The 13,038-nt window shown below is 55.4% G+C and overlaps 1 protein-coding gene across 3 annotated transcripts in view; it reads left to right on the top strand.

Moving 5' to 3' along the window:
* The window catches only part of PDGFRB (platelet derived growth factor receptor beta), a 75,339-nt gene that overhangs the window by 49,313 nt on the left and 12,988 nt on the right, over nucleotides 1–13,038 (top strand). For all 3 annotated transcript variants that reach the window (XM_075900541.1, XM_075900540.1, XM_075900542.1), the window contains 6 exons: nucleotides 2,762–2,866; nucleotides 3,633–3,743; nucleotides 4,865–5,018; nucleotides 9,042–9,205; nucleotides 10,375–10,493; nucleotides 12,814–12,936. In XM_075900541.1, coding sequence (XP_075756656.1) covers nucleotides 2,762–2,866; nucleotides 3,633–3,743; nucleotides 4,865–5,018; nucleotides 9,042–9,205; nucleotides 10,375–10,493; nucleotides 12,814–12,936 — 776 coding nt within the window. The remainder of the gene's footprint in view (nucleotides 1–2,761; nucleotides 2,867–3,632; nucleotides 3,744–4,864; nucleotides 5,019–9,041; nucleotides 9,206–10,374; nucleotides 10,494–12,813; nucleotides 12,937–13,038) is intronic.

The following is a 13,038-nucleotide window of genomic DNA, read 5'->3' as shown; positions in this document are numbered from 1 at the left end:
GACTCAGGGGGCGACTGCCTGCTCTGGGGTGGGCAGGTGAGGCACAGTCATCAGGGCTGCCACATGCAGGGGCCCTGCCTCTGAGCCATGCTGTGTCCGCTCTGCCTGGGCATTGCTGTGCTGAGCCGAGACAGGAGCTCAGCCCCCAGGCCTCACGGCAGGACTGGCCTCTCGGGCAGCCTCGAGGGAACGCCAGCCCCGCTGCCAGCACAGCAGGTAGCCCCAGAGGAGGAGAGCCCACTAGCATGTAGGGGACCCTCCATGAACTGACATTCAGCATCAAGACCCCCCTCCATTATGGGAATCACAATGTGAGCATTCCCCATCCTCCTACAGCCCTTCCCCGGGGTCTCACAGCCCTTCCCGACTCCCTGGGTTGCTGGGGGTGCGGGACCGGGACAGAAAGCATTTAAAACCACTGTTACAGCAAACAAGTAGCTAGTTGCTTTAATGAGGATCTCTAATTCGAACTACTTACTCCGTGCCGTGTGTAGCCGCGGGCACGGAGTTCGGACTAAGGGGGATTTAAAAATGGCGGCGCGCGGGAACATGCAAATGAAACCCGGGATATTTAAATCCCGGGCTTCATTTGCAACTCTGCTTGCCCTCATTACCCTACCTAGCTCGAACTAACGAGCTAGTGTCGACGTACCCCGAGTTAGTCTGTACAGAAAAAAACAACCAATGGTCTGGAAGCACTTTATAGACTAGCGAAACATGTAGACCGTATCATGAGCTTTTGTGGGCACAGCCCACATCTTCAGATGACCGGAGTTTTGAGTTTAGAGTGTGCAGACCCAAAATGAGAGAAGGCGGGAGAGGGGGCGGAAAGGAGGGGGTGGGAGTTGGAGCAGAGGGTATAGAAAATTTAGGAAGGAATCTTCCCTCTACCTTCCTGAATTTTCTATACCCTCTGCTCTGTCTCCCACGCCCTCCTTTTTTTCCCTCGCTCCCTCCCCCCACCTTCTCTCCTATTTATTTTGGGTCTGCACATCCTAACCTCAAAACTCCGGTCATCTGAAGAAGTGGGTTGTGCCCACGAAAGCTCATGATACCGTCTACAGGTTTTGTTAGTCTTTAAAGTGCTACCAGATCATTTCTAGTTAACCTAGTTGTTTTTAAACTATCATACAGAGATAAACTACATCATAGTTATGAGTGCAAGAGATTAACTTACCTCTTAAAATAACACGCCGAAAAACTTTTAAATAAAACTAACACACAACACGAGAATCACCCTCACTTTCTTGAAGGGACTTGAAGCAATAAGTAGCGTGAGGCTGAGGTTACACTGCAAGTGTGACTTTCTGTCTGCCACAAGGACTTTTTCCTTCAGACTGCTGTGAGATTCTATCCTTAAGTAAAGGACAGAGGTCTCCCTAGCAGCTGCTCTTCCAAGTTTCACACAAGCCGTTCAGCTGCAGCCATAGAGGTCAAGATTCAAGGCCAGCCTTGCCTTTGGCAGATTGTCTCGCCAGGTGTTCACAAGCACAACGTCTGAACACGCATAAGACTTTTAGTTGAGAAAGCCATGTTAACGCCAAGTCTCTGCTATGACTGGCAGACGTGGGTGACCTATAGAAAACACCAGCATTTTCTTTGGAAAATCCTCAACAAAACGGGGGAGGATCAGTCACCCCGGTAATGCCAACTCCTTTAGAATCGAGGTCCTGATTATCCAGCACCAGCTGAGGTAGAGCGGGCACTGTGTGCACGTCTGATGTATTTTTACCAAAACTGCTGCCTGCCCAACTCCCCAAAGGAGAAAGGAAACAGGGAGGCCAAAAGGAATAGTTTAGAGCAGTGTTTCTCAACCTTTTTTTTATAAAGTACCCCTTAAAAAATTATAAATACCCCCAATGCACCAATCCCTGCCCCAGAGCGAGGCATGCCTACCCCCCCTGCTCCAACCCAATGCCCCTCCCCTCCCCCCGAGCCAGGCACCGGACGTATGGTAACCCTACCTTTGAAGTGCCCACTTCCGCCACCTGGCCTTGCCTCGACGGCTTGACTTCAGGGAGCATGTGGCCTGCGGGCAACTGCCCCCCCAGCCCTCCCTCGCTACGCCTCTGCCTGTCTGCCAGCAGTGACCAATGCCAGGTGCTCCCAGAAGGAGTGAACAGAACAGGGAATCATGGACTGATCCATTCTATCATCCATTCCCAGCCTCTGACAAACAGAGCCTAGGGACACCATCCCTGCCCATCCTGGCTAATAGCCATTGAGGGACCTGTCCTCCATGAATGTATCAAGTTCCTTTTTGAACCCTGTTAAAGTCCTGGCCTTCACAACATCCTCTGGCGAGGAGTTCCACAGGTTGACTGTGCGCTGTGTGAAGAAAAACTCCCTTTGGTTTGTTTTAAACCTGCAACCCATTAATTTCATTTGGTGACTCCTAGTTCTTATGGGACCAAGTAAATAACTTTTCCTCATTCAGTGTCTCCACACCAGTCATGATTTTATATCTCCCCTTAGTCTCCTCTTTTCTAAGCTGAAAAGTCCCTGTCTTTTTAGTCTCTCTTCATATGGCAGCTGTTCCAGACCCTTCATCATTTTGCGCTGGACAGCCCATTCAGTTCCCAGCCAGGTGGAGATCAGCCCCTGCCCAGACATACTAACCCCCCTGGGATCGGCATGGTGCACTGCTGTCTTTCCCGTCCAGGGACCCACATTTCTGGGCAGCTGCCTGAGGGCCCCTGCCTGACTCTTGGAGGGCTGTTGCCGCCGCTGAAATCTGCCTCTCCCTGGTGTTTTGCTGCAGGTCGCACTCTCGGATCCGGAGCCTTTGGCCGAGTGGTGGAGGCAACGGCCCATGGCCTGAGCCACTCGCAATCCGTGATGAGAGTGGCCGTGAAAATGCTCAAGTGTGAGTCTCTTGCCGTCTCTCGCCTCCACGCACGGCCTCTTCGGTCATTCCGCTCTGCACTGTTGGCTTCCCTCTCTCCCTTGCTTGTTCCCTCTTACCAGGGGACCCTCCCTCTGCATAGGCACCAGCTGAGTGACTCATTGTCTCTCCCCTCGCAGCCCTGCCCAAGGTGGGATCGGGGCTCGGCTAGCTACCGGTCTGCTCCCTCACAGATGATTCTAGCAGGGTCAGTCCCTGTGGGCCTAGCACGCAGGGCCGGTCCTAACCAATTGGCAGCCCCGGGTGACCACTGGCTCACCCGGAGGGTTGCCAGATGGTTTCCAAAAAAATACTGGACAAAAATGTGTCAAGCAAAAAAACCAACCCCGCGGGGAAAATTTGTCAAGCAAAAAAAGGGGGGGGGGGCAGGGGAGTAACCAAGGAAACCTGGGGGGATGATTCGGGAGGATGGGCTGAAATGCCCTGTTGGCGGGCGATTGCACAGCTCTCCTGCCTCTAAGACCAGCTCTGCTGGCGCGAACAGGGATCTGTTTCTAAGCAGCACTGGTTTTCCTGCCCTCTCTCCAAAAGGCAAAGGAAGCAGGAATTGCTTCGGTCAGTATCTGAGCCTGGCTAAGAACTCAGGCTTCCAGCCTTGGGCTCAGCACATACCTCCCTCCAGCGGCTCCGTGCTGCGCGTTACCCCAGTTCTCTGGGCTGTGCGTGTGCCCTCGTCTCCCACACCCCAGTGTTCTCCCTGCTTCGTGCTGACGTGTCTGTTTCACAGCTACCGCCAGGAGCAGTGAGAAGCAGGCCCTGATGTCTGAGCTGAAGATCATGAGCCACTTGGGACCTCACCTAAACATTGTCAACTTGCTGGGAGCCTGCACCAAAGGAGGTACCTGTCCCCTCGCCTTCCCCTCGCCCCCACATGATCCCCCCTCCTCACAGATGGGACCTGTCTCCTCCCCCTGCTGCCCCAAGCATTAGCATGCTGCTTAGAGGTCACCACCATTAATACAGTCATCAGGATAAGATTAGTGGGTCCCCCTGGGCCTACTGTTTGAATGGGAGAAAATTCCCAGACTGACCTCCCTCCCTTGCCCCCGCTGAATGTCCTTCCCCCGTCCAGCAGCAGGTATAGGACTATAATCTCCATCCAGTCTCCTTCCAGCAGCGTGATCAGTGAGAGAGGCCAATGCAGTGCTCCAGACTCACAGGCCAGTGGTCCTGCCTGCTTTCCACTCATCTGAGTGTGCCAAACAAATCCCCGAAGTCTCTCTCTGGGACTTGCAGAGTCCACTTACAATCAATTGTGGGAGCAGTGGTGTTCCCTGTTAGTTGTGTACTTGTGCAGCCACTCAGAAGAGAGTCAAATGCCACCCAGATGATTGGCAGAGAGCCCACAGCTAGGCTTTCTGTTTCTGTTGGTGGTGCACACCCACACATACCTTGGTGCACATAGAAAAAATTATTCTGCACGTAGATGGAAAAAATCCACATGGATTCTGCACATGGATGGAAAAGATCAGAGGGCACGTTGGTTGGCAGTAGAGCCGGTCAGGAATTTTACTAGAAAATGCCGAATTTGTTGTCAGGGAAAAGGGTTCAAACCAAAAAATTTCAACTCAGAAAAACTCTGAGAAAAAAAAAGCATGGAAATTGTCAACATTTTCACAATGAAACATTCCAATTTTCTGTCTCAAGTGACGTGTTGTTTTGACATTTAAACTAAGCGTTGTCAAAAACAATTTTTTTTCAATAAAAAACGATCGAAATTTAAATGAGATGTTTCCGCTAACCCAGAACCAAAACCTTTGAGGAGGTTTTCAGTTCACGGCTGTTTTCAAGCTTTCAGCTTTTTGTCCTAATTCAGGACAGGAACAATTTTTGTTCTCTTGGAAATTGTCACAAGACAGGAAAGGCCTTTCCCAGCCACTTGTCGTCAGTAATAGAAGGGCAGCGCTGGCGAAGCTGCCCCAAGCCTGCGCTGGACTCCAATGTTCGCCTTTCCCACAGGCCCCATCTATATCATAACGGAGTATTGTCGCTATGGAGACCTAGTGGACTACCTGCTCCGGAACAAGCACACCTTCCTGCAGTACTACACCGAGAAGGCGAGGCGAGAGATGGAGGTGTACGGGAACGTTTCCGAAGAGGAGAAGGTGTACAGGTGCTTTTGAGTATTGTACAATACCCTTCTCGGGAGAGGCAGAACATCCCTAGAAGTGGGGAGGCAACAGTGGTCAGACCATCCCACCCCCCTGCGTTGCCCCTTTACCTTGAGGCCCCGCCCATGGACTGCCCCTTTACCGTGAGGCCCCGCCCATGGACTGCCCCTTTTCTCTGAGGCCCCGCCCCTGTGCTGCCCCTTTTCTCTGAGGCCCCGCCCCTGTGCTGCCCCTTTTCTCTGAGGCCCCGCCCCGTGCTGCCCCTTTTCTCTGAGGCCCCGCCCCGTGCTGCCCCTTCCCTAAGGCTCCCCTTGCACTGCCCTTTCCCTCAAGGCTCCACTCCTGTGCTGCCTCTTCCCCTCCCTTAGATCCCACCTCCCTGCTCACTTCTTTCTAGCCCCTGCTGCTTTGCCTCCCGCCGGTAGCTCCCCTTACCAGTAAAAAGTGGGAGGTCCCAGTCAGCTACAGCAGGGTCCTGTCCTTTCTGGGACACAAAACCCTAATGATTATGTTCTCTTGTTCACACTGGGGAAGGCTGGGGACTTAGGAGTAGGCTAAACCTCTGGGCCAGATGTGCAGTACATTGATTTCAATGCAAGTTAGGAACCTAAATACTTTCGTGGTTCTGGGTCTTTGGGCCTTGCACTGGAATTTGCTGCTATTAGCTCTGCATTTGCAAAGTCAGCACCCAGGCGCTCAGGGTAGATTTAGCACAGCGTTGTGGCAGCTTTTCTTTCCTGGCTGCAAAAGAGGAAACCAGGCCTCTGACTGTCCAGTTGCCATCGGGAGACCTGGGAATACCTGTGCAGATTTACTGAGCGGCACCGCCGAGGGATGTTACAAAGGAGTGTTTTGTCCCTGCGCACAGATGCGATGGTGAAACAAGATGGGTGCTTCCACGGATGGAAGCTCTTGCAGTTTCTAGGCATGTTAAATGGCATTTAATCAGCTAATCGACTACTCGACGGAATTTCTATCAACTAGTCAATTCGTTGATAAGGGGGCGAAACTGCAGAGCCACAGCGGAGTTAGCTGCTGGCCCTGGGAGCCAGCCCAGCTGCAGCTCTGCCTTTTAAATGTATAAAGAGCTGCCAGGAAACAGCTGATTTACAGCTCGCACCCAGGCCCCCTGCTATAGCTCTGCCTCCCCTACCCCCCGCTTTTAAGCCAGCTCCCCCCAGCACCGGCTCCTGCTCCCCACCCCTTGCTGCCTCTCTTTGACAGAGGCAGCAAGGGCGTGGGGAAACAACTAATCGAGTTACTAATTGGCTATCCCATAAGCATATGCTTGTTGGATAGTCGATTAGCTGACTAGTCGCTTACATCCCTAGCAGTTTCCATTTCAAGTCAGATGAGGCAATAATAAAGGCTGAACAAAGAACTTTGATTTGGGCCCAGTGTTCACAGTAAGGCCTTGAAAATGAATCTGCAATTTTGCACATACAGCAGCTTTTCACCGGGGAGTATCAGCAAGTGCCAAACCTCAGATTTCTGCATACCAGTCGCATTTGTGCAGAGTTGGAGAGTTACTATTTAGGCAGTTAGGCCCGAAAGGAGACCTCAGGTCCCTGCATTCAGTTGTACACCTTTACTTGTGTACAGGGTTACCACTAGGGTTGCCAGATGGTTTAACCAAAAATACCGAACACCTCCACCCCCTACCAAAAAAACCAAACACCAGGGGAAAAATTCTGTTGAGAAAAAAAGGGGGGGAGACCAAAGTTGTTGAACAAAAAAAGGGGGGGGGGGACAAAGTTGTTTAAAAAAAAAAAAAAAAGCGCTGCGCCTTTAAATGACCCCTCACCAGATGCAGCAGGGAAAAATTGTCCCCATTGGGCTTCTATCTGAGGGAAACAGGAAATACTGGACATTTTAAATGTCCGGTATTTTCTGTTATTTCTACTGGACGGGGGACATGAATACTGGACACCTGGCAACCCTAGTTACCACAGCAGCACATCAAACAGCTAACTGGAGCTGCTCCATCACCTTGTTTGCACACCAGGCTGGGGTCTGTCAGGCCATCTCTGCTGGAGGCTTTAGCTCCTCACAGCCTGGCCCAGATCCTCAAAGGTAATCAGTGGAGGTTAGGAGCCTAAATATCTTTGAGGCACTGGGCTTCTGCGCTTAAGGGAAACCTGCCCAGAGCCTGCTATCAATGAGACCTAATCCTCCGGAGGCCAAGAAGGGCCATGAGAAGACAGTGACCAATCGGGAGCCAGCAGGCCAGTTAAGAAGGCTTGCCTGTTTCCGAAGTGGGCAGTGCTGAGTGAGAGAGGAACCGAAGAGGAGGTTCTTACTAGCCCAGAATACTAGGGCAGGGCAGAGGCTGCTCATGACTTGGCTTGGCGTCTGCTTAAACATTAACCAAGCCAGGGGTGGGGAATAGGGTTGCCAGGCATCCGGTATTGGCAGTGTTTCTTTCTTTTGTGCCTTTTTTTTTTTTTTTTGCTCAACCAATTTTTTTTCCCATCATGTTCAGTATTTTTTTTAAGTATCTGGCAACCCTAGTGGGGAATCTAAGGCCCAGGGGCTGGCTGTGGCCCCTGGCTTGCCTTGATCCAGCCCCGAGGTTCAGGGCTCCCCCTCAGCATTGGGGAACCCGCAATGGTGCTCCAGTCTCCTGCGGTCATCCTGTGGGGCTGAAGGATACAAAACCTACCAGCCTGGGTCTCCGCTGGGCTCTGGTGTGCGAGAGGAATGTGGGGAGGGTCTTTCTCTTCAGTTGGGAGCCACGTCAGTGGTTTGGGGGGCTTGGAGTTTTGGGATTTTGGTTTTTGCTTCTCACTTGTGTGCGGCCCCCAACTGATTTTCCTGTGGATCAGCAGGCCCCAACCCAAAAAAGGTTCCCCACCCCTGAACTAAGCAGTCATCTCTTTGGGTATGTTTGGACTACATCCCTCTGTCGCCAGAGGGATGTAAATTAGACATACCAAAATTGCTAATGATGCGGGGATTTAAATATCCCGCACTTCATTAGAATAAAAATGGCCGCCACTTTTTACCAACACGGCAATTTGCTGGCAAAAAGCGGCAGTCTGGTCGGGGATCGGCCGGCAAGGAAAGCCTTTTCCAAACGATCCTGTAAACCTCGTTGCACGAGTCATAAGGGATCCATCGGAAAAGGCTTTCCTTGCCGACCAATGCCTGTCTAGATTGCTGCTTTTTGCCGGCAAATTGCCGCATCGGCAGGAAACGGCAGCCATTTTTATTCTAATGAAGCGTGGGATATTTAAATCCCCGCTTCGTTAGCAATTTCGGTATGTCTAATTTATATCCCTCTGGAGACAGAGGGATGTAGTCTAGACATACCCTTGTAGTTTAAAGGCACAGAGCTAATCTTGATCTTGATTTGCATTAACCCTTTAAAGACTGACCCTGCACTGACAGGAAGACCTGCTCGGCTCTAGCCCAGCCACCCGCCTGCATGCAAGAGTAAGCAGGCAGATTTGCACACACATTTGCATATGGACCACAAGCCTCCCTCTAAGGATCCTGTTCACCTGCTCTCCTGTGCAAAAACTCACATGGGGAAAGATACAGGCACCACGCTGCAGCTGTGATTAGAGAGACAGGCTAAGACTTAGAGTCCGTGGCCCAGTGGTTCACTAACGAATGAGGATTTAAAAAAACTCGGCTTAGTATGGCTCCTGCCACCTCTCCCACAAGAGGGGGGCAGGGGCAAAGTCATTCATTCTCAGGACTTTCAAAAGTGCCGATGCTCCCCTCTTGGGTGGCCCCCTCTGTAGAGGGAGAAGGAAATTCAGAGTCGACTTTTTGCCCTAGGGCAGGTGTGGAAACATGCAGACAGTTGTGCGCGCCTCAGATAGGCCACAGATTCCCAAGGCGCATGTGGAAAAGGGGCACTTGGGGAGTGTCAGGACCAGCTGCCAGCAAACTCAGGGCTGAGCAGTGATGTGGGTGCGTGGTCCTGGCCTCTTGGCAATCTGACCCTCTGAGGCCTCCACCCCGACCCCTCTCTCACGCGGTCTGTTCCGGGGGGTTCCTTTGCTTCTCCGCTCCAGCCTCGCCTTTGCTGTGGAAAGCGACGGCGGCTACATGGATATGAGCAAGGACGAATCCCTGGACTATGTTCCCATGTCTGATATGAAGGGAGAGCTCAAGTATGCTGACATAGACCCCTCCAATTACGGCACCCCCTACGAGCTGGACAGCTATTCCCCCTCAGGTAACGCGCGTCCCTGAAGAAGTGGGTCTGAGGAAGAGAGGAGGGGATGTTAGTGCCAGGGTCACCCTTCTCTGTTGCTTTGAGGGGGCTGGATTCCCCCAGGGTCCGTTGAGCCGGAAGCATGTTGTCTAGAGTTACCAGATGGGTTTCAAAATAAAAATACCGGACACACATGATCTCGGAATGGGCGGGGGCGGGAGGGAACGGCCAGGAGGGGAGTGGGGCTGGCCGAGGGAGGATCAAGGGGCGTGGGGCTGACCGGGGAAGATCGGGGTGGGAGGGGTGGCCGGCAGGAAGCAGGGCTGGCTGGGAGGAGGTCAGGGGGAGCAGGACTGGCCGGGAAAGATCGGGGGAAGGAACCGGCCGGCGGGAAGCAGGGTTGGCCGGGAGGGGGCCGGGGGAAGCGGGGCTGGCCCATGCGTACACAGATCCCGGGGCGCTGCCCATCCCACGCACAGTTCCGGCGGGACACATGGGCAAGTCTGGCCCCAGGGATTCCATCCCGTCCCTGCCCACCTCCTCTCTACGGCGTAGCTGCGTACTGCCTGGCTGGTAGACACACTCATACCAACCAGGCAGTACGCAACTACCTACTGATATTCATGATAATACTACAACTTACTTAATTAGAAAATACCCGACATTTCTATGTCTGGTATTTTCTCAATTTGTTTCCCGGACAGAAAGCTCAAATACCGGACTGTCCCGTTCAAAACCGGACACCTGGCCACCCTAGTATTGTCAGGCTTTGTGGGAGCCTGAAAAACACAACTTCCATTTAAGGATGCCAGTGGTTAACGGGGGAGGCCTACCAGTTACAGTTCACCAGTGAGAGCCGGAGCAGCCCTCATCCGCAGTGGGCCTGACCCGGGTGCGCTGCAAACAGGGACTCTCCATCCTAGCCAAAGCAGCCCTGTCCGCAGCAGGACTGGGGGGCCATAGTGGACTGGGGAGCCCCTCCAACCAGCCGGGCTGGAGCAGCACTTCTGCCTGTCCCCCCCATTTAATTGTTAACCGGTTAGACTTAACATCTAACCAGCTAACCCATCTAAATGGGATTTTACATCCCTGCTTCCATTCCCTCCCACACGAGCCCCGCTTTAATCCATGTGGAAGTCTGGTAACAGCTGTCGTGTGTGTCCCTCTCTCCTGCCTTCTTCTCCCTCCAGCTCCTGACCAGACGGACCGTGTGACCCTGATAAACGAGTCCCCGCTCCTCAGCTACACAGACCTGGTTGGGTTTAGTTTCCAGGTGGCCAATGGGATGGAATTCCTCGCGTCCAAAAACGTACGCCTGCTGGGTTGCCTGGCGGGTTTGGCGGGAGGTGGCTCTGAAGGGGAAGAAATCCAAGCTCATGGCGAGCAACATAAAAGCTCCCTTGACCTGCAAAACCTTCATCAGGAGCCAGCTGACAAGGCTGCCTCCCTCCAGAGAGAACAGGCCTTTGCATGGAATAGCTGCGGACCCCCTCCAATTGCTGGCTCTCTCCTGGGGCCTCCTCAGCCTTCAGCCCCTCAGAACCACTCTCTGGTCAGGCCTCGTGCTGTTTTACCTCAGAGCCAGTAGCACACGCGCAGCCTTTGTGTTCCAGTCTGTGGCACAGCCCACATGGGCCACGCTCCCGGGGCAGCACGAGGGCTTCTGGGAACAGAGCCTGCGGTGGGAGTTAACAGCTGAACGGCCAAAGAGAACACGGTGCCCAGGGGCTCCCAGGCTAACGCGACTGGCGGAGCTTGGGCCAGTGGTGAGGGGAACTGAAGCGCTGCTGTTTGTTAGGAAGAGGATAGAGCTAGATCAACTCTTCTGGGGACCCGGGGCTATAAGATATCATGGGGCCTCCTGGGCTCTGGGGTGGGGCCTAATTGGGGGTTCAGAGTGTGGAAGAAGGCTCTGGGTTGAGGCATGCAGTTGGGTGCAGGAGGGGATTCAGGGCAGGAGTTAGGGTGTGGGGGAAGCTCAGGGCAGGAGGTGGGGGCACGGGGTGCTGGGTCTGGGCAGGAGTTAGGGTGTGGGAGAAGCTCAGGGCAGGAGGTGGGGGTGCGGGGTGCCGGGTCTGGGCAGGAGTTAGGGTGTGGGGGAAGGTCAGGGCAGGAGGTGGGGGCGCGGGGTGCTGGGTCTGGGCAGGAGTTAGCGTGTGGGGGAAGGTCAGGGCAGGAGGTGGGGGCGCGGGGTGCCGGGTCTGGGCAGGAGTTAGGGTGTGGGGGAAGGTCAGGGCAGGAGGTGGGGGCGCGGGGTGCCGGGTCTGGGCAGGAGTTAGGGTGTGGGGGAAGGTCAGGGCAGGAGGTGGGGGCGCGGGGTGCCGGGTCTGGGTAGGAGTTAGGGTGTGGGGGAAGCTCAGGGCAGGAGGTGGGGGCGCGGGGTGCCGGGTCTGGGCAGGAGTTAGGGTGTGGGGGAAGGTCAGGGCAGGAGGTGGGGGCGCGGGGTGCCGGGTCTGGGCAGGAGTTAGGGTGTGGGGGAAGGTCAGGGCAGGAGGTGGGGGCGCGGGGTGCCGGGTCTGGGTAGGAGTTAGGGTGTGGGGGAAGCTCAGGGCAGGAGGTGGGGGCGCGGGGTGCCGGGTCTGGGCAGGAGTTAGGGTGTGGGGGAAGCTCAGGGCAGGAGGTGGGGGCGCGGGGTGCCGGGTCTGGGCAGGAGTTAGGGTGTGGGGGAAGGTCAGGGCAGGAGGTGGGGGCGCGGGGTGCCGGGTCTGGGCAGGAGTTAGGGTGTGGGGGAAGGTCAGGGCAGGAGGTGGGGGCGCGGGGTGCCGGGTCTGGGTAGGAGTTAGGGTGTGGGAGAAGGTCAGGGCAGGAGGTGGGGGTGCGGGGTGCCGGGTCTGGGCAGGAGTTAGGGTGTGGGGGAAGGTCAGGGCAGGAGGTGGGGGCGCGGGGTGCCGGGTCTGGGTAGGAGTTAGGGTGTGGGGGAAGCTCAGGGCAGGAGGTGGGGGCGCGGGGTGCTGGGTCTGGGCAGGAGTTAGCATGTGGGGGAAGGTCAGGGCAGGAGGTGGGGGCGCGGGGTGCCGGGTCTGGGCAGGAGTTAGGGTGTGGGGGAAGCTCAGGGCAGGAGGTGGGGGTGCGGGGTGCCGGGTCTGGGTAGGAGTTAGGGTGTGGGGGAAGCTCAGGGCAGGAGGTGGGGGCGCAGGGTGCCGGGTCTGGGCAGGAAGGAATTCAGCGCTGGGGTGGTGCAAGTCTCCAGGGAGGAGGGGGCAGATGGCTCTGTACATGGCCTGTGTTCACTTGCAACCCGTTGGCCATGATTCCCGGCCAATGGGAGCTGCAGGGGTGGAGCCTGCAGGCCTTGGGCAAGATGTGCATGGGGGTGACAGAAAGGGTGGGGCTGAGGGCAGTCAGCCTTTAATGCCGCCCAGACTGTGGCACTCACACCCTGCCGCAGCCTTCAGCGTTGTGCGGGGTGCCCAGGTGGTGCTCCGATGGCAATTCAAAGGGGCCCAGAGCTCCCAGGCCCTTTTGAATCACCGGGCCTGAGAGCAATTGCCCCTCTGCGCCCCGCCCCGTCGGTGGGCCTGTCTGCAGTTGTAGCTCCAGCTCAGTGGGGAGGGGGAACGGCAGCGTGCAGAGTGGAGTTTCTGTGACATGGGCACCCCCTCTAAGGGCTCCCGTTCCCTTTCCTGCAGTGCGTGCACCGAGACCTGGCCGCGAGGAACGTCCTCATCTGCGAGGGGAAGCTGGTGAAGATCTGTGACTTCGGGCTGGCCAGAGACATCATGAGGGATTCCAACTACATCTCCAAAGGCAGCGTGAGTCGGGGACCCGGGCCCGCCCCCTTGTGCTCCGTGCCAGCCGGTGCACGCACACCTGGCTCTGCCGGGCGGTCATCCCTCTTCCCAAGAGTCGGAAGC

This window comes from Pelodiscus sinensis, chromosome 17, assembly GCF_049634645.1.
Source record: "Pelodiscus sinensis isolate JC-2024 chromosome 17, ASM4963464v1, whole genome shotgun sequence".
Lineage (NCBI taxonomy): Eukaryota > Metazoa > Chordata > Testudines > Trionychidae > Pelodiscus > Pelodiscus sinensis.
Note: the sequence above shows the minus strand (reverse complement) of the source record. Positions and strands in the feature narration are given on the sequence as shown.